The 19,164-nt window shown below is 44.7% G+C and overlaps 1 protein-coding gene across 1 annotated transcript in view; it reads right to left on the bottom strand.

Annotated features, from left to right (window-relative positions):
- LOC138611345 (disco-interacting protein 2 homolog C) overlaps positions 1-19,164 on the bottom strand; it is a 207,564-nt gene that overhangs the window by 72,166 nt on the left and 116,234 nt on the right. The window contains exons 5-6 of the mRNA XM_069684400.1: positions 18,766-19,101; positions 893-1,048 (exon numbers count right to left, since the gene is read on the bottom strand). Of these exons, the coding sequence (XP_069540501.1) occupies positions 893-1,048; positions 18,766-19,101 (492 nt within the window). The remainder of the gene's footprint in view (positions 1-892; positions 1,049-18,765; positions 19,102-19,164) is intronic.

The raw sequence follows: 19,164 nt of genomic DNA, 5'->3' as shown, positions 1-19,164 counted from the left end.
TTATTACCTTAGTAAATAAAGCTCCTAACTCAAGGCTTTAAAAAGGCTTCAAAAACATAAAGGGTTAGCTACAAAGATATGACTGTATTTTTTGTCAAAGCGATCATTATCAGGACGTAGTGTTGTTGGTCTCTTTATCTGATCATAAATAAGACTATCTAATGGAAATATCTTATTTTAAAGGCTAATAATACTAGAGAAATAACTACAAACGGAGAAAACTAAATGTTGGTTTGCTAAAACTAAAAAGCAGAGAGACACGCAAACCTCTGCTCGCACAGTGAACGAAACGTTCAATCCTAAAAACTCTGTGGACCTTTTGTAAGCAACAAAATCCACAGATGAACAATGTGATGAAATCCTCTCTGTGTCTGAAACAGACTCGGCTTTGTTGTGTCTCTTCCAGCCAAACATCCCATCTGTAAACTCTGGCACCTGATCTGTGAAGCTGCCTCGCCGCAAGCTGCGCTCAACATCTCCACAGCGTCCACAGCAGCGATCTCAGTCTGATGAATGAGTCCGTCTGCTGCAGCTTCGCGTCCCTCCAGAGATGAATTATGAAACGATACAACAAGCAAAGTGGCGTCTCCGTTCGTCTCCGCAGAAATATCTAGATTTATCTTCTCTAATGATTACAAACATTAAGATCTGAGCACAGCTGGTGTCGATACTCAGATGAGCCGACTGAAACGACTGAGTGATGAAAAATTAGTAGACAAAGGAGGTTTTTCGTGTCGTGATTTGGATCATAACACAAAAAGTTACACTCCAGCTGTGATGACAAAACCACCACCTCCAGTGTTTCATTAAAAAAGTGATGCTCTGAATGTGTTTTCATCCTTTCAGAATAAAAAATGGATCTGTACGTATCACTCTCCCACAGCCGACTCACCGTCTCCGGTCTCCATCAGCTCGGCGTTGCCGTACTTTGGCGTCTGTCTCTGGGCCGCGGTGCTGCCTGCCGGGGTCCTCTCCACCTGGATCCCGTCGGCGGTGTTGGCGGTGTTGTTGGTGTAGCCGGTGACATCTGGAGGGGCAGAGTGGTTCTCTGGGATGTGAGAAAACGGGGGATCGAGGAGGGTGAGGAAGGCCTGGTTAGTTCCCCCACACCCCCACACATCCTGCTGGTAAAACATTCTTAACAGGACCATTAAGATGGCGCAGACACATGATGGAGTCTGGTCTAAAGTAAGTAGTTCAACTAGACATCCTCATTTGAAACAATGAGTTAGATACAACAGAAAGACAGTTTTTAAATGTGCTCACTTTCTCTGAAACTTGCAGCTGTAAATACTGCAAACAGGGTAAGTAAATAACTCCTGAAAGCAGTAATGTGGGAATTAAAGTGAACAGTTGAGGTGTACGTTCTGAAAGAAGTGTTTGCACCTGGGACTAACGCCATCCTGGGTGCTCTGATCTCAGCTGGACAGATCTAAGGACAGGCGTGGATTCACCCGAGATGCACTGAGAATCAGACCCCTCTCAGAATACGATGCATATGTCCACTTTCCTTCAGCGGTGTGTGTCGCCTCTCATTCTTATAGATTACATACAGTAGAGTGTGAACTAAAATACAGGGAACCACATCCCTTATTTATTCAGTCAGAGACAGCGCACTTAATATTGTCTGAATTGGACGATCTCACACAGGGGCGAGGCTGAGAGATGTGACCTAGGAGTGTCATTTGCTTGTGCTACCTGGCTGTGGCAGGAAAAAAACTTGACCACCATGAAAGATCAAGTTTTTATAGAATAATATATGGAACTTTTGGGGCGCTGGTTTAGCTCAGTTGGTAGAGCAGGGGCGCCATGTACAGACGCACTGATTGCAGGTCTGCTGATCATTTGGTACATGTCATCTCCCACTCTCTACTTCCTGTCTCTCTTCAGGTGTCCTACCCAATAAAGGCCAAAAATAATCTTTAAAATAAACAGAATTTTAGTGAAGCATTTCTTACATTTTGGAATAGTCTGGAATTTCATCTGTATGATAAATTAGGCTCCATGTCCACATAACGCCTTTTTCTGAGCGCCAGCATCTTTTTTCAGTTGTTCCCAATGAGGACAGAGTGTATGCAGCTTGAGAAAAAGCGCTACACCAGGCATCTTTGTCAGAGCACTTCGCCTTTTTTGCGCGGCCGCTCCGAACGTTGAGTTGAAAATCTTTTCAGAAAGGCGCTGGTGTCGCCACCGCCCACTTTTTTCAGGCAACCAATCAGATGGAGCCGTTTCTGTCTACCCAGAGCAGTACATATGACAAACCAACAGGATCATAATAGAGACTGCAAAGCCCGTTTGTGGACGCAGATCGGCCTGAGACTAAAAGTTGCTGGTAAGTGTTGTGCTTTTCTCGCCTTACGCGTTCTAAGCTTGTTGTTAGCCGTGTAGTACGTTAAACTTATTGTTGTCATAGAAACAAAACCCAAGTGCAGCATTTTTTCTCTCACAGCAGAAGCGCTTCATCCCAGCGCCCTGCCAGCGCTTTTCTGCCAGAAAAAGGCGCCATGTGGAGACGGGGCCTTACACCTCGATCCCACAGGATCCGTGTCCGGCGTGTTCTGTCTGCGCCGCGGTTCTGGTCCGTCAGATGGCGCGAGCACTCACCTACAGGAAGCGTGTCTGATCCGCAGCGCAGCGGAGCGCTGGCCCAAGCAGCTGGATTCGCAAGATCGCGCGAGAATTGCGAAATCACGCGATAACATGAATGTTAAACAGAGCAACACACGAACAACAGTTCAGTTTGCACCTCTGAGGTTGATCATCTGCTCATTTGGAGATCATTCTGTAATTTTTGTGCTTCTACCATGGCTGAGTACACTACTTATTAAAAGTGTTCTTTTTTCAAGATTTCAGTGTGTTGTTATGAAAATGGAAAGAGTCTGTACCGGTCTGTACATGGTGTTTTATTCTGAAATGACCGGATGCTGTATGCTGTTTTCGTGTTTCACTTCCTGTTTGGAACGATCTGCTCTGTTCAGCTTGAAGCGTGCTTGAAGCGGCCTCCGTCAACAATAGACCCGCGCCTGGAGACGGGCCGCGGCACGTGCTGTGGAATCACGAGCATTGTCTTGAATGGGCGCGATCGACTACGGAGGTCGCGGCGCACATGGAACGCGCTGAAGACGGATCCTGTGGAATTTGAGGGTTAGATACGTCTTCTGTAAGGTGTCACTTACTCTGCATTTTTACTTTAAATGTGTTCCTGCCACAGTAAAAGTTTCCTGTTAGATAAAGTAACTCTTTATCTCTGCCTTGTCTGCTATGATGTAAGCAGGCTGCCTTTCTTTAACATGTCCATACATTGTCTCTTCTGCATGCTGTATAGAAGCAACAATTTTACAGGTAAATAAATCAAACTGCAAGATGTCTCCCCAGCTCAGAATTAAGCTAAGCTTTAAGCTTTATATGGTTTTGTGTTTGTGTTCAAGAAGAAAGAGGCCGAGAAAAAAGGGAAGAAGTTGCACCACCAGAGTCGTTTTACTCTGCAGCTAAATTGAATCATAATTCTCAGACATAAATAATGAACGCTGCTCTCTAGTGCGCAGAAAGTAGATTAAAATGGCTGAAAACTAGTCGTCTGATGATGAATTCCAAGTGCTGTAAAATGAACGCATCTATTGGACTATTCATACAGAAGGCACTCACTGCTTAAAAGTTGACTTGTAAGTGTGAGCACAAGGGGAAAACACCACTTCCTGCACCTTGTTGATCCGACAAACCAGAACCAAAACTCGCTCCAGAATCCTGCAGATACTTCCTCAGGGATCACGGTGCCTCCACAAACCTCCCTCTTCGCTCCATCCACCACCACATGCTGCGTCGCCTGCTCCTCTCTGAGGAAAGAAGCGACTCAATTTCCATCGACACCCACACCTTCACATTCCTTTTTAGGTCGCTTCTCCCCCTATTTTGTGCTTCGTTTAGATTGTCTTTCAGCCTATCTGGTGCACCTGATGTTTCAGAGCTCCCACCGTGCCTCCAATTTCTCACATTTAGCTCTTTCACGAGGCTCAGCTGCGGCCCGACAACATCAAACGCTGTTTACCGTTCTGCCCGGGGGGTTCTTCACTTTGAGTGGTCGGAGCATGAAATGATGCAGGGAGAACGATGTGTGGGGAATCTAAATAGGGACGTGTGTAGGTGCAGCTTACTGTCATGTTTGCTGTCCCTTTGCATTCTGTCTCAATCCAAATCAACGGAAATAAACCCCTTTAAAAGCTCTGCACAGCACAGCTCTTTGAACGACCTGTTTAGCATTATACTGCTGCTGTAACATCGTTTTCATGCATCGTACTTTCTCAGGAAAAATGGTTGAAATGTTCTCTGGGCCAAGCTTGACTCTTTCTCTAAACATCGAGCTGTTTGACGAGCTTCTTTCTTTCATGACTCGATCAGGTTTTAAAATGTTGACGGCCTGCATGGAGGGATGATGAGTCCCTGCCCTTACAAACACAGCTAACTGAATTAAACATGTTCGGTGTCTAAAGAAACAAAAAACTGCCGGTGACAGAACAAAGATGTTTCTTTGCTCTGATCTCCCTCTTACTTAATATTTCATCACTGCTTGTTCTGGGAGATAGAGTGCTCATATAACAAGAGTAAGATGGCCGTAAAATGTGCACTAAACAAACTACGTAGTGTATATAAAGTTTTTGCAAATCACACTGATGATATTCAAGCGCAAACGTGCCCATAAAGTTTCGCAGATCTGTGCAGTTTGCTCTTGTTTTGTGTGTGATTGTGGAGAGAGGCCGTCTGCACCTCCACTCTCTGCTCTCAGGCATTAATGCACCATGCACAGATCGATGATGGGCAGGGGGAGGAGGGGGCAGCTCTTTAAACAGTTTATAGTAGACTCGACAGGTGTTTTGCTAGTTTCACTGGCAGTAACGGAGTTACGTCCAATAGTCTCGTCCTGCGTAACGGCTCCAGACCGTCCCCAGAACGCCCTCATCCAGGTCTACACTCCCTCCCGCCCACTACGCTCTGCCAATGAAAGGCGCCTGGTACTCCCATCACAACAAGGCCCTAAGTCTCCAACTAGACTCTTCTCCTCAGCCGTCCCCTGGTGGTGGAACGAGCTACCAAACTCCATTCGGGCCGCAGAGTCCCTTTCACCTTTAAGAAGAAGCTAAAGACCCAGCTCTTTATGAACACCTCTGACCTTAAAGATGATGATGACAATGAGGATGTTGTTAAGGACATTCATGATGATGATGATGATGACTATATTGACCTTGTTGATGCTGCTGATGATTTCGCCCAGTGCACTGCATGTCAGCACCAGTGTCTGATCGCACTTGAAGCTGTTTGTTGGCTCTCACTGACCTCGTTCCCTCCTGTCTCGATCGTTGCTTGTGTTGTATTAACTCACAGATGTACGTCGCTTTGGACAAAAGCGTCTGCTAAATGAAACTGTAACACTGTAACATTGAAACCGTCTCCACACGTGGACAAAGTTTGTGTACCGGGGTTGAGCGGGTTAGGTCGGACTGCTCTCTGCAGACGTTCATATTATCACTCAAGCTCATTTACATAATAAGAGAATTCTGTATTGACTAATTTAAACAAAACAAATTTCTATCTAAATTGACACTGAGGTGCGAGTTGTGGCAGAAGTTTCGGACACGTGCTCAGTCTAGCCAAAGTAACAGATCGAATGTCCTCATGCCTCTTTCCGTTTTCGGATACCAAACCCATTTATTAAACACGTTTGACATAAATCACAATGTCCAATAATCCTGCCAATATTAAAAACACAAACACTAAATACTCCGACACGATCAAACGGCCACACAGCCACACGTTAACACGGTTTGCTTCCTCACACGCCTGCCTGCAATTACCTGAAGCCTTATATGCACTGAAACCGAGGCTCCACCCAGTGTTCGGTTTGCAATGAAACACAAAACAATCTACGAAGTGTGTCATGGCAGGATAAAATAAACACCAATAAACAACATATTTTGGCTCCAACATCTGCATAATGACTCATTTAAGTACGGACCAGAGCACAGAGGCGCTGTTTGCTCTGCAGCACGCTTTGGGGTGCATTCAACCCGTATTTTGTTAACATTACAAAGGACATTGAACAATACAGTTCCCTTTGCAACAAAATTCACAATAATAATAATAATTATGACAGACAAATGAGAAATAATACATTAAAATAAATCACCATCTAAGCTTAAATAACCACACGTCGTACATAACCGTCACCTCACCCTCCTTAGCCAAGTCCTCCAATTACTGCCACTGTATCCCTTGACCGCCCCTAACCTACCATCACTCCCCAAACCTCCCCAGAGAGGTGGGAGAAAACAAAAAACCCGAATCTAATTTAATCAAACAAATGAAGGAAGTGCAGGAGTTACAATTCAAAATGTTTGTATCCTATGTGCGAGGAGGAAGCCTCAGTTCTGGAGGAATTATTCCAAACCAAAGCCCCTTTCTTACGATGTTCCGAAGGGATGGTGGTAGATACATCAGATAGGCTGACCATGTTCTCTCAAACAAACCATCATCCCCCTTCACCTGTGCAGTCAGACTATCAGAAGGTCAAGCTTTAAATGTTTCCTGGTGCCACTGAGTGACTTTGAGAATGAGGCGGAGTCTTTAGCACAGGTTAGCAAGCGCAAAAGCCGTGCAGTCCTGTAGCGAATTCCCCCCTTACTGTCTCAAAAATGTTCCCTCTTGTGGTCTGAACACACCAAAAGCAAACCGATTTACTTGCATGATTCTGTACAAATTCAATGCAAAGACTCAAATGGAGGGGACTTGAACGATTGTCACCTAGAGCGAGAAATCTGCAGTAAAAAAGTCTCGTCTTGCTGTCAGACCCTGCAAAGCATGAATTCAGACTTTTATTTCAGGATCCTTTCCACCTGATCGTTGTAATTAAAGTAAGCCAGATTTAGCCACCATGTGATTTGCTGTATACAGTGAAACCAGCATTTAAGGAAGATAGTCGTACAGGCACTAAAGCAGCAGAAACAGAATGCTGGTAGTTGGCGTCCACCCGAGACATCCTCATCACCAAGACGAGCCAATCCTGACCTCCCTAACAGCTGGTCAGCCTCGAGTAGCTGGAGGCAGCAGCAAAGATAAACCAGACACAGGCCCTGGAGAAGACGCTTAAGTTCACCAAGAATCAACAAACTAGCTTGTTGATGCAGTGACATGTTTTTGGAGAGTTTGTCCTCTTACAGTCAATCTCTTCAATCCCAGCGACTAACAAGGAGAGAGGCTGAGAGAAAAAGAAAGATGTATTATGAGAGAAAAATCAAAGTAGGAGAGAGAGGGGAGAGAGGAGATGATTCCCTGCAAAGCACGGGGCCAGAGCCGAGCAAGACCAAACAGAATTCTTTCTCTAGACATGGACTGCATATCAATACTGCAGCACACAGCTCAGGCATGCTAATTATTGTAGCACGCTGTACAGTCTGTCTCTGCAACATCTGGGCTGTCCGTTTGAGCCACACTGAACCGGACATTCACTCTCTGAAGTCCTGCGTTGTTTATCTGTCTGGAAATATATGTGTGAGTGCGTGCATGAGTATGCAGTGACCTCATCAGAATGTATTTATGATGATGTGTGACGGGGAGGAATATCAGGCCCGGGCTGAGGAGGAGGATGCTGATGAATGCCTCCTTCACTGCTGGAATACCAATCAGGCCGGCTGAGGGAGCTGATTCAGGGACGAGACGCTTCCATCTCCCCCGCGTGGGTCAAGGAGGGTATGAAGGTGACGAGATGGTCGAAGGTACTGCGGCTGAAAGGTCAAATGTTCAAGCCACGCAGAGGCGGAAGAACTCAATGACCTTTGTTGTTAAAGAGTTCCTGATTGAGTCGACACGAGACATTTTATGCTTTCTTAATGAGCATGCAAATCTTCTTGACTTTTGGCTCTGCAGGAGAGTTCCCTTTTCCTTCCCTACTGGTCTTTCTACTGTTTAATTGTCCTGTTGTCTTTAAATTGGTCTTATTGTGTTGTTTTTTTAGCTGTAATGTTTGATTGTGCAACACTTTGATCAACTTTTCTTGTTTTTAAATGTGCTTTATGAATCAATTTGGATTTGAATAGAAATAAATCCACCAAAAGCAACCAGGACTTTTAGTTCCCAGAGGTTTTTCTCAAGGGACTAAAAGGTTCCTCCCGTTGTTGTCTCTATTTCCAGAGCTCTAAAGATCCCTGGACTAATTTTAGACCCTGGTCTCTTCTTTGAAAACACACTGAGCTCCCTGAAGTCCCTAGCTCTTGGGACAAGTGTGGCATTGTTATACTGCCACTAAAAGTCATTTGGGATGAGTTCTGGGCTGAACCTGTGTGACTGTTGATACTGGAGACCCATTCGATACGGTGTGTTAGCCATTTTATACCAAATGTCAATGTTTCTAACAAAGACTTCCTAACTTTAAAGCAATAATCTCGAAGATTGTCATGTAAATAAATGTCTGTTAAGTCTCTATCTGTCGCCGAATGAGGTAACACAATGGTGATTGAGCCTGTGGCCCACTGATGAAAGCCTTTGCATTTGCAGTATTACAGACTGGGTGTCTGGTGCAACATTCGTGAAAAAATCACAAGCGACTCCCAGTTAGTGACACGTTTTCCATCAGCCAGCAGTGGTTGGTCTGCCAGAGAGGGTAGGCGGAGCTAAGCGGCTGCTTTTCTGCTCTCTGCAAGTGTTGCGAGTAAACAGTAATCTACTATGGCTGAACAAACAAAGAAAAGATGGATGACTACAGATACAACTTCAAAACTAAGTGAAAATCCAAAGAAAAAGAAACAAACTCGACGCTCAGATGAAGCAAACAGTCTGAAAAGGAAAGAGACCGTCTTTGAGATTTCACTTTAACAAGGACTTCAAGACGGTTAGCCAACTTTATCTTCTCTTTATAAGAAGACCTAAATTCAGGTTCCTTGTATGTGCTCATATTTGGCCAATAAAGCTGATTCTGATATTAAAATAATCTGAGGACCTTTAGTGTCCTCAACAAGCTTTAACCAGAGCAGAAAACATTTGAAATCACCTGGACTCTAACTGAACTTTCTCTTGTGTCTTTTTAAATGTCCAAAGCACTGTGCCACGGTTTGCCTTTAAATCCTACCAAGCAGCAATCTATCTCTTTACATCAAGAGAAAAGAAGGTGGGGTAAATAAAACTATTAGAAGTAAAAGAGCTCATGTTAAAGGAAGTTAGGTTTTCTGTCTCGTTCATGATGAACAAAAACATGTCAGCGTTACATGGACCCCTGACAAATAGCATCCAGGAAACTTGCACTGCTCCCCAAACTGCTGAACTGTTATCCCTCTGAGACCGCAGAGTATTCCCACGGCAGTTTTACAGCACCGACAGGGAGGCTAAGCTACAGAGCATTCCCAAAGGGCCTCATCTAGCCGGCAGCCTTAATTACATTGAAGATGGGAACGCTTCCAGAGTTTAATGGATTCAAGGTATATTTTGTCCTGACAGTGACGGATGGCTGATTAAAGGTCTGGTCTTAAGCCTTTTCTTTAAGTGGATGCTCACTGTTTCACTCCAGCGCGGATCGTTTTCGCGAGAGAAACCGAGGAAGCCACTTCAATGCATGAGTGTGTCAGCTGCTGCTTTATCACATGCCAGGCCTCAAGCAGGCTGATGAAGACTTTAAGTCGTATCTTAAAGGGATAGTTCGGATTTTTCAAGTAGTTCTGTATGAGGTACTTATATATACTACAATAGTTAGTGTTTTACCTACAGTAGATGTCAGCACGGGGTCGCCCAGAGCTAAGCTTTGTGCTGCTAAGGATGGGATCTATAGAGAAATACATTTCTAACTCAAAGTTGTCTCATAACGTTCTCTTTGGCACCTATGGCGATAAACGGTAATTGCGGTAAACTCTTGATTTTCCTCGCTGACGGTCGCTTTCCTTTTCAGACTGTTTGCTTCATCTGAGCGTCGAGTTTGTTTCTTTTTCTTTGGATTTTCACTTCTTGTTGAAGTTGTATCTGTAGTCATCCATCTTTTCTTTGTTTGGTCAGCCATAGTAGATTACTGTTTACTCGCTAAACTTGCAGAGAGCGGAAAAGCAGCCGCTTAGCTCCGCCTACCCTCTCTGGCAGACCAACCACTGCTGGCTGATGGAAAACGCGTCACTAACTGGGCGCCGCTTGTGATTTTTTCTACGAAAGTCGCCACAGACACCCAGTCTGTAATACTGCAAATGCAGAGGCTTCCATCAGTGGGCCATAGGCTCAATCACCATCGTGTTACCTCATTCAGAGATAGATAGAGACTAAACAGACATTTATTTACATGACAATCTTCGAGATCGAGATTATCACTTAAAAAGAAAAAAGTCTGCTCAGCTCCAAAGACCAGAGATATCAGTAAAAGTTTATTTTACAGCAGCGAGACAACCTGGCACTCTCTACTGGCACTACTTTCCCTCTTCTTCCTCCTTCTGTCCGTCTTCTTACTTCCATGTGTTGACAAGAGGATACTTTTATGACCTAGAAGGTGCTGAGGAATAACCTTCGCACAGGGAGACGGGCACAACGAGAGAAAGGGAACTTGTTTGGCGAGTTGTTTCATCAATTAATCGAGCACCGTCTTTCCTGAAAGTAGGGCTCTACAGAAAGTGTACCCAGATTATTTGGCAGTTTGTCTTAGATAAAACCCTCTTAAGAACAATTATAACTGCAGAGTTTTCTCAGTGTAATGCTTGGAATGTTTATGTCTTTATTCAATCAATAGGTGAAAAACTCCCGCACACTGTCTCGCTTGTTGCCGATACTATTTATGTCATATCACCGACGTCTTGTTGTTTCAAGACTGCACCTGTCACAATTCAGGTGTGCACAGGTTTTCGTATGTTTGTATTCAATGCAACTAGCAAACAAAATCGCTCATCAGAAGACGAATTCTACAGGTAACACTGGCTCTGGATAAGTCCCTCATGCAGCCCTACTTCAGTGTGTTTCCTTAATATATAGGGGGAGCGTTCAGCTCTCTTTATGTCTGGTTGTTAATTTCTGTACGAGACAAAAGCAGGGTTTAAAAACCTTTGATACAGTGTTGGTGTTTCCAGGTAGCAGATTTTAAATGTAAGATAACAGACTGACACAAACCGAAAAGGAGGAAGCAGGCAGGCGGCCCACATTCCACTCCCATCTGCTTTCTGGCTTATATGAAAAGCCGTTTTGAAAGCAGATTGCGTCTGACTGAACAAACAACTAAAACATGCTGCATAATTAGCCAAATCAATAAACAACAGCAAACAGAGTGACCTTGCAAAGAGGAAGGACTTATTCATTCAAGCTGCTTTCCAGCCGCTTTAAAAGCATTGTTGATTTTCCTCATCAACAATTTAAAACGCTCTAAAAAGCCGCACACAGCAGCTTTTTTTTAATCCACAAAAACACGTTGCTTTCATGCATCTGCAACGACACTCAATGCTATTCCAAGTCAGGTTAGCATTGAAGAATTATCTTCTGCACGTAAAAACATGGCTGAGCAAAGGGAACAACCAACGAGGGGCACAGCTTGAACAGCAAGCATATGACGGGTGACACGGGGGGGAAGAGGCACTGAAAATTAAGAGGGAAAGAAACGACATCCCTGCCTTGAGCCAAGGGATGGCAGGAGACTGACCCTGCTTCTCGGCTCTCCGCCAGCCATGCTCCAGTCTCAACTTACCAGAGCACCGAGGCCCAGAGCTTCCATTCTCTACCGTAGCGGCAGGCACTGCCCTCCTCCTCCTCCTCCTCAAGGAGAGGTGGGCTAAAAAGCCTGCATGTTAGGGAAAGAAGGGAGGGGGTCTTGAGAAGTGATGTCAAGTCATGAGTCCTTCAGGAACCTTACAGAGGACCAAAGTCTATCTCTTTACACAGTGCATTTCCCACATCATCATACATCCTTAAAAAGACAAATCTGTCATTAAGTACACTTTACGTTATTATGCTAGAAACAACAGATCTCATTTTCAGTTGCAAATAGTTATCGTATATCCCAACTGACTCAACTGTCTAAGATTCAAATTGAAATTACTTGAACGTTCATATCTTCTGTAACAATTAGCTTGTTTGGCAACTTTATTTCCTTTAGTAGTCGTATTTTCCGTTCATTTGGAGCGCACCTTTCCCGTCTCTGAGGGCAGGTTCACACAAACTTTCTTTAGTCCGATTGAAGGGAACCCTGCAGCGTTTGTCCCCTCGGTGCGGTTTGTTTATGTGGTGTGAACGCCGGACTGAAACTCTGGTGTGGACCAAACAACCGGACCGTGGTCCGCTAAAAAAGACAGGTCTCGGTCCGTTTCCAAACGAACCACGGTCCGGTTTGATTCTGGTGAGAACGTTAACAAACTTAAAGTAGGACCTAATAAAGGAAGCAAACCATAAATGTGCTCTGCGCTCTCAAACATGTCTGCAGACTCTGTCAGGAACGAACCTTTTAAGCGTCGTCCCCTCATCACGGAACAATGTAAGGTGACAGGATTTGTTACATTTGGTTACTGATATGAATTTTAAAGGATCTGGAGAGAAGCACTCTGGGTTGTTGTTTTTAGTATCTAATTATTCACAGTTGTCTGAGCCTGCTGAAGATGGTTCTGTATTTGCGCTTGTTCCTGGGTTTCTTTTGTCTTGCCCAGGAGTGTCTTGAAAAATAGATTTCATGGGACCCTTATGTGATTAAAAAAGCAAAAGAGGAAAGCAAAAAAAAAAGGAAATTTCAGTGAATTTAAGTCAACACAGAGATTAACACAAAGACACCATGAGGCAATGTTGAAGCTCTATTTGTTCTAGAAAAAGACCCAGAGTGCTTGAAATAAAACTTTCATCAAAACAGCACCATATGTCTCGCAAATGGTTTTCAATAATCACATAGCAACAGCAGCAGCACAAACAGGCACTCAGTGCTGTTATCTGAAACTAAAGAGGGACCCCGTGTGCTCCAGTGAAGCTCAACTCAGCCAAAAGTCGACCATAACAAACAGATTGTCCGCTGAGAGGCTGTTAAGGGATCTGCAACCTGCTGGAAAATGTGGACAGATGAAAGGAGCGATGGCGAATTGGGAAGAGTGAACAAAAAGTTATCTGCAGCAGCAGGCAGAGAGTTCTGATAAGAGATGAATGAGAAATGAGGCTGGACGGAAAACGATCCCCCTTAAGTATTTACACACACGATGAAAGCACCGGAGAGCTGGGCCGCTTTGGACTCGAACCAGGAAATAAGAACCAGAGCTGTTCCCCACACGTGAGACCGCTGAGGAGTTCCTCTGTGATCAACGTGAACTCTGTGAAACTCAGAAGACTCGGTTTTACTTTATGCCAATTAAAATATGTAAAACACGGCGTGATGTTGGAGAACTTTGTAAGTTTGCTGCTGAAAATCGGCCTGTTCCTGCTCCAAACTCACCAACAGCTTGGAGACTTAAAACACAGCTATGTGTACAACCAGCTTCAATTCTGGTCCCTGTGACGCTCGCTTTCTGCCCCCATGACCCACGTCTGTCATTCAAGTCTTTATCAGACTGATACGAAGTGGTCTTCAGGTTGCATTAGCTCCAGTAATAATATATTTAAGAGGCTTGTTTTATCATCTGGTGTTGATTTTGGCTCGGAGAGTGACGGCAAACTTTTCCGGCATTCCCATTTAGCCAACGGTTAGCCAAAAACGACTTCCAGCCACGACTTCCTTCTCCGTGTGCTGCATTGTTTACAGTCCAGTTAGCAGCTTGAGAAGCGACCGTGTGTTCAGATCAAAGTGAAGTGAAAGTCTCCCCTCCAGATATGTCTGCAAAATAAATGCTGTCATCTCTTGGTTCATGCCATCCCCCGGAGGAGCGCCCTCTCATCTATCTGTGCCGAGTCTCAGGCCACGTCCACATGTACAAAACTCCGGCCAGGGTGAAGACTTTTAGAAACATGTGACGTGTAGACGGGATAAACTGCGTTTTTGACTCGTGATGTGAGGCTGTGCGCCGTTTTCTCCTTTGTAAGGCGTCACAAATAAGGCGACGTTCCTTGCAAAATGACGGACAAAAACAGTGATGCTTAACAGACCTTTTTACATGTGTGCACATATGTATGTACAGTTACTCGTCTACTATATTGAGAAACAAAGGGATCATCGGGATAGATATTTTCAGACATTTGATTGGCCGCGATTCTTCTTCTTCTTCTTCTTTGCATGACCGGGTTATATCGCCGCCTGTTGGTGAAGCGTTCTCATGACAGCGTTTCTGTTGTGTTTTTACGTTTCGTTTGGACAGGAATTTTTTTTAACTGTGCTCGTGTGGACGGGATTTTTTTGGAAACAAAGGAGGCAAAACTCTGTTTTAAATAATACCTGTGTACGTGTAACATGTCCTCAGTGTCACTGTAGTAAGTAAATAGTACATTTTCTTGTGACTTTAATTAACGGCTCTTCAGTTTGCTGAAATAACAACATCATGATGCAGATTAGTGACAAGTCAACATGAAGCTTCGTCAGGTCTGTCCTCAAGAGGAGAAGAAAACTACTTTTGTAGTACGGAGGGCGGACCCATCATTTCTGACGCATTCGTGGAAGTCGGGAAATCTAAACGCGGCTTTCGTGACAGGGAATTGATCTCAAGTTGAACATTAGATCTAGAACCGATTGTTAGCTGAACTTGCTGCAGATGTTTATAGAGATTAATAAGAAGCTAAATCATCATCAGATCACGCTGATGGGAGCCGAGATGTCATCACGGTGGATTACGTTCCGCCTGCTTTTGCTCTCCACACAGACGGTTTTTCCTGCATACATCGCAACCTGCTGATACGTGATTGGTCAATTCTACTCTGACTACAAACGTACTACAAACAGAAACACTTCTCATACTAAAGTCTGGTCCTGTGAATAGAGATTAAGTAATGAATTACTGAGATGCAGCTGAAATCTCAGTAAGACATGAAGTGGATTTTATTTGGTCAAAAAAGAACAGCAGAGTTTCTTAGCGCTAGTTTTATAGACTTTATGTAAAATAAAAACGTAACATATTTAAATTCATCAGCTTTTAAGCAGAACAGCACTTTTCTTGCTTGCTTGAGTCATGTCATGATGTCGGTGGCTGAATTCCCCTCAAATACCCGATAGAGAGAGAACTGCTTTTAACTGGATTTCTTCAGCGTTCATCCTTCACCATCCTTCTCAGTTCGTTCTTTGAACCGAGGCACACAAGCCTTCAGCAGCTGCCTCCTCGGAATCGTCTTTCTGACTTTGCTAATTTGAGACCGCAGGGAACGACGACACAGGAAATCAGAGGAAACGGGAGCGGTGAATGAGCCGAACGCTGGCAGGGGCTCTCTCTGTGTGTCCGTCGGTGTGTTATCTTCAGAGCATTGTGCCAGCATGAAAACAAACCTGTCGCCAGCACAGCATTCAGTCCCGACGCTGCCTCAGCAAACAGTTTGAACACACACACAGGATTCTGGGACTGCAGCGGGACAGTTTCTTACTTTTATGTGTGTGCTGTATGTTTTGAGGACAGTTTGAAGCAGCTGCAGAGGAACTTCCTCCCTGCTGTAGCGTCCTTGTCACACTCCTTTGAGCTTTGCAGGAAAACGCTGAATGTTTGGAGTTCAGAATCTGTCCTTTTGTTCTTGAGTTGTTGAATCTTTCAGACCAAACTTTGTGTTTATTTATCTGTACGTCTGTCTTTTCTTTTAACATTTTTTATATGATACCTGCAACGAACTGCATGAAAAAACTGCCTATATGAAATCTGGCACATTGACATGATGGAGATAAGTGTTCATCCTCTGATGAAACAAATATAGACCTAAACGTCATGGCAGACCTCCATCAGCACAGCTCCTCAGCCTGCAGACCATCACACACGTCCATCATGTTTTGACTTTGCACTGGTCTTCAGATTCTCAAATAATCGAGTAACAATATTTATATACGTTTTAAGCGGGACGCAAGAGCCCAAAGTCACAAGACTTGAGAAACAAACTACTGACAAAATGAAGTTTTAATAAGGGCTGCAAACGATTCAAATTTTTAATTGCAATTAATTGCACATTTGTCATCTGTTCAAAATGTGAGGAAATATTTTTTAGCATTTAAAACTCATTAACATGGAAGTGGACAGATCTTTTATTTCCGGTAATCAAGTTAGACAAATGTTCAGAAAAACCTAAGGTACTGCTTTAACCATTAAAAAAACATGCTACTACTCATCAGGGCAAGCTTCAGGCCCCGCAGGTAACAACAGATGTGCACACTGGCCTGCTAAATTTTACATTATGACTAACTAAGCATCTCACACACTGCAGTGTGTCCAACCACTAGCTTGTAACCGTGTCCTAACAGCATGCGAGCATCAGACATCGCATCACGTAGAAACGGACGCTCCCTGTCCTCGATACTTATGTACACTTCCCATACGTCATGTAAACAAACAACATGCGCTGGAGACCAGAGGGGTGCACTACAAAGAGAGATAAGAGGATGTTTACTGTTCTGCAGCAGTGTTGATGTTCAGTTAAAGAAAAGGACTGTTTAAGGTAGTAGCTGAGTTTTCCTGAATGTCAGTGAATGTGATGCGAGATGCTGAGAGGCCGTGAGCCTGTCCTTGTCTAACCGGGCGACAGGAATGAAAAGAGAATCAGGGTGTCGGGGTAAAAGTGCCGCGATGGGTCGTGTCGCGCGTCCGTGCTGCGCTGTGTGGCTCGTGGCCAGTTAGGGCACGCTAGAGCGCGCTCGTTCCAGTCGCGTGCTGTAAGGGCACGGTGAAAAAACTGAGTTAACTTTGACAGCCCTAGTTTCAATTAAACGTAAAGAAAATAAAGCCTAATAAGCCTAATGTCAGCAGTAGACTAAAGTAAGATTTCTGTCGGCAGTAGAGGTGCTACAGTAACGTCAGACATCTGACTCATAGCAGGACAGATAACAAACAGACCAAAGTTAATACAGGAAGCTGCGTCACTTTAAAGCCTGCTTTTACACACTGAACACAAGTATACGACCTTACAAATAAACACACTTTACCACCCAACACCCTCAGTTCACACTCGCGGTCCTAAATGATCCTGTAAAGGCTTTAAAGTCTGAACAGTGAGCCCACCCACCCCATCCCCTCACACACACACACATATATATACACACAGAGGCCTCCCAGCTAAACATACTGTCATTAGAAACCTTTCTACAGCCGAGTAACTTTACCTGAAGGATCGCTCCTTTATTTAGAGAACAAATCAGACAAGCTTTGAAGTGTCGCAGCAGTTTTTCTTTTGCTTCATTAATCCAGTGTTGAAAAATGATTCGCACGTCTGTTTCAAAACAGGTGCGTAGGAGAGGAACAGGTCACACAGAAAAATACCGCAAACTGTCTAACTTGCAGGAATTATATTTGTTTGCAACGTTTCGGTACTAGACCTTCATCAGGCAGATTATTTCAGGTTCCTGAACTTAACTTGGACTGTCTAAATTTAGCCAAGGGTATCCGGACTTGGGCCCCTTGCATTTTCCTAAAGATGCCTGGAATTTCATGGATTTTGCTTAAAGTAACCAGCCTTTGCTATGGTCGGATAAGAGTGACTGACCTTTCTTGCAGGTGTTAGCTAAAGGTGGCTGCACACTACCCAGACAAACGCCAACCAACACCAACTGTCGGGTCAGTGTGCGCCGACAGTTGTTGTGTTGGTTGGAAGGAGTTGTTCGAGTGTGACATGTCCAGTCGGGTTTGGTGGAGTCGTGGAAAGTCGGATCAATGTGCACCTTTGCCCGACAAACAGCAAAATTATGAGAGTGCGTTCCCTCGACTACGAGCCTATACTCGCATGTGGAACATCAGTACGCATGACCTTCGCCCATGTAAAATAAAGCAAACCTCGGCTGTTTCAAAGTCCGCCATCTCGTTTGAATTGCCGCGCAGTGCATCTCGGGATACAGTGGGCCACGAAGGATGCACCCGTTGGATCCTGCATTTGTTGGCCGCATCTGAAGGAGCCTTCAAATTTGGGACAGCCTTCGACGCGCTTCTGTGACGCAATCAGCCTTCAAGTACAGCCTTCGAAGGCTGCAGCGCCTGGATTGGCACACAGCTGTTGTCTGGGCAGTGTGCAGTCATGTATGGATCTAGCTGTGGTTTGCAGAGGGAGTATGGACCCTGGTAGTGGTATCTAACCTCGGCTTTGGGTCCCAGGAGTTGGTTAGGTGTGTCTAGACTTGGCTAAAGGTCTTTGCTAATGTTATTAGATTGTCTGCGTTGGCTAAGGGTGTTACAGGCTGGTTTAGGGTGACAGTTCACTAACGTTGTCTCTGGTCTTTGCTAAAGGAGTCTGTATTTGCTATGGATGTTGGATTTGTCACAAAAGGGTCTCAAGTGATGTTTTTTGGTGTCTTGATTTTGCAAGAGATCATTTGGGTTGGAATTTCTTCACTTTGCTTCACCTGTAAAATGTATCTGAGGGTGTATGGATGTTCCTGGATTTCAGTAATAAATGTCTGGGACTCGCGTAAGGTCGTAGAAGTTGGTTAAGACTGTCTGACCTTTCTTACAGGTTTCTGGGCTTTGCAAAAGATGTAAGGATGTGAGTTCAGTTTGCTAAAGGAGTCTGGCTTTTCCTTAGAGTATCTAACCTTTGATATGGGTGAAGAACTGGTAAAGTGTGTCTGGATATGGGTCTCTAGGTTTTGCTGAGAGGCTGCGTTGGCTAAGGGTGCTACAGTATAAGTTGGTGTAGGGTGTCAGTTGGCTAACATGTCTCTGGTCTTTGCTTAAGGAGTCAGTGTTTCAGACTTACCTGTCTTGTGATGGTGATGATGGTGATGGTGGTGGCGGAGGTGGTGGTGGTGGGCAGAGATGTGGACGTGTTGGGCCAGGACGTCGGCCAGCCGGCCACCTGCTGCCCCGCTCCCCCCGCTGCGTGTGGAGGAAGAGGAGGAGGAGGCCGTGGAGGAGGTGGTAGTGGTGGTGGAGGAGGTGCCGTGGATGGCCCGACTGATCCAGTGCTCCATGCTGATGCTGCCCTCCCTGCTGGAAGTCCCACCTCCGCCTCCTCCGTCCTCATCCTCGCAGTCTCCTCCCTCCTCTTCCTCACCTTCGCCCTGACCCTCACCCTCTGAGCCTGAGGAGGTGTCTGAGGAGGAGAACGGATGATTGATGAATATTAATACAACTTTATTTGTATCACACCTTTCAT

The sequence above is a fragment of the Semicossyphus pulcher genome, unplaced genomic scaffold, assembly GCF_022749685.1.
Source record: "Semicossyphus pulcher isolate SPU_LCO1_2020_fin unplaced genomic scaffold, fSemPul1.0.p SCAF_7, whole genome shotgun sequence".
In the NCBI taxonomy this organism is placed as follows: Eukaryota; Metazoa; Chordata; class Actinopteri; order Labriformes; family Labridae; genus Semicossyphus; species Semicossyphus pulcher.
This window is presented reverse-complemented; position numbering and strand designations above follow the sequence as displayed.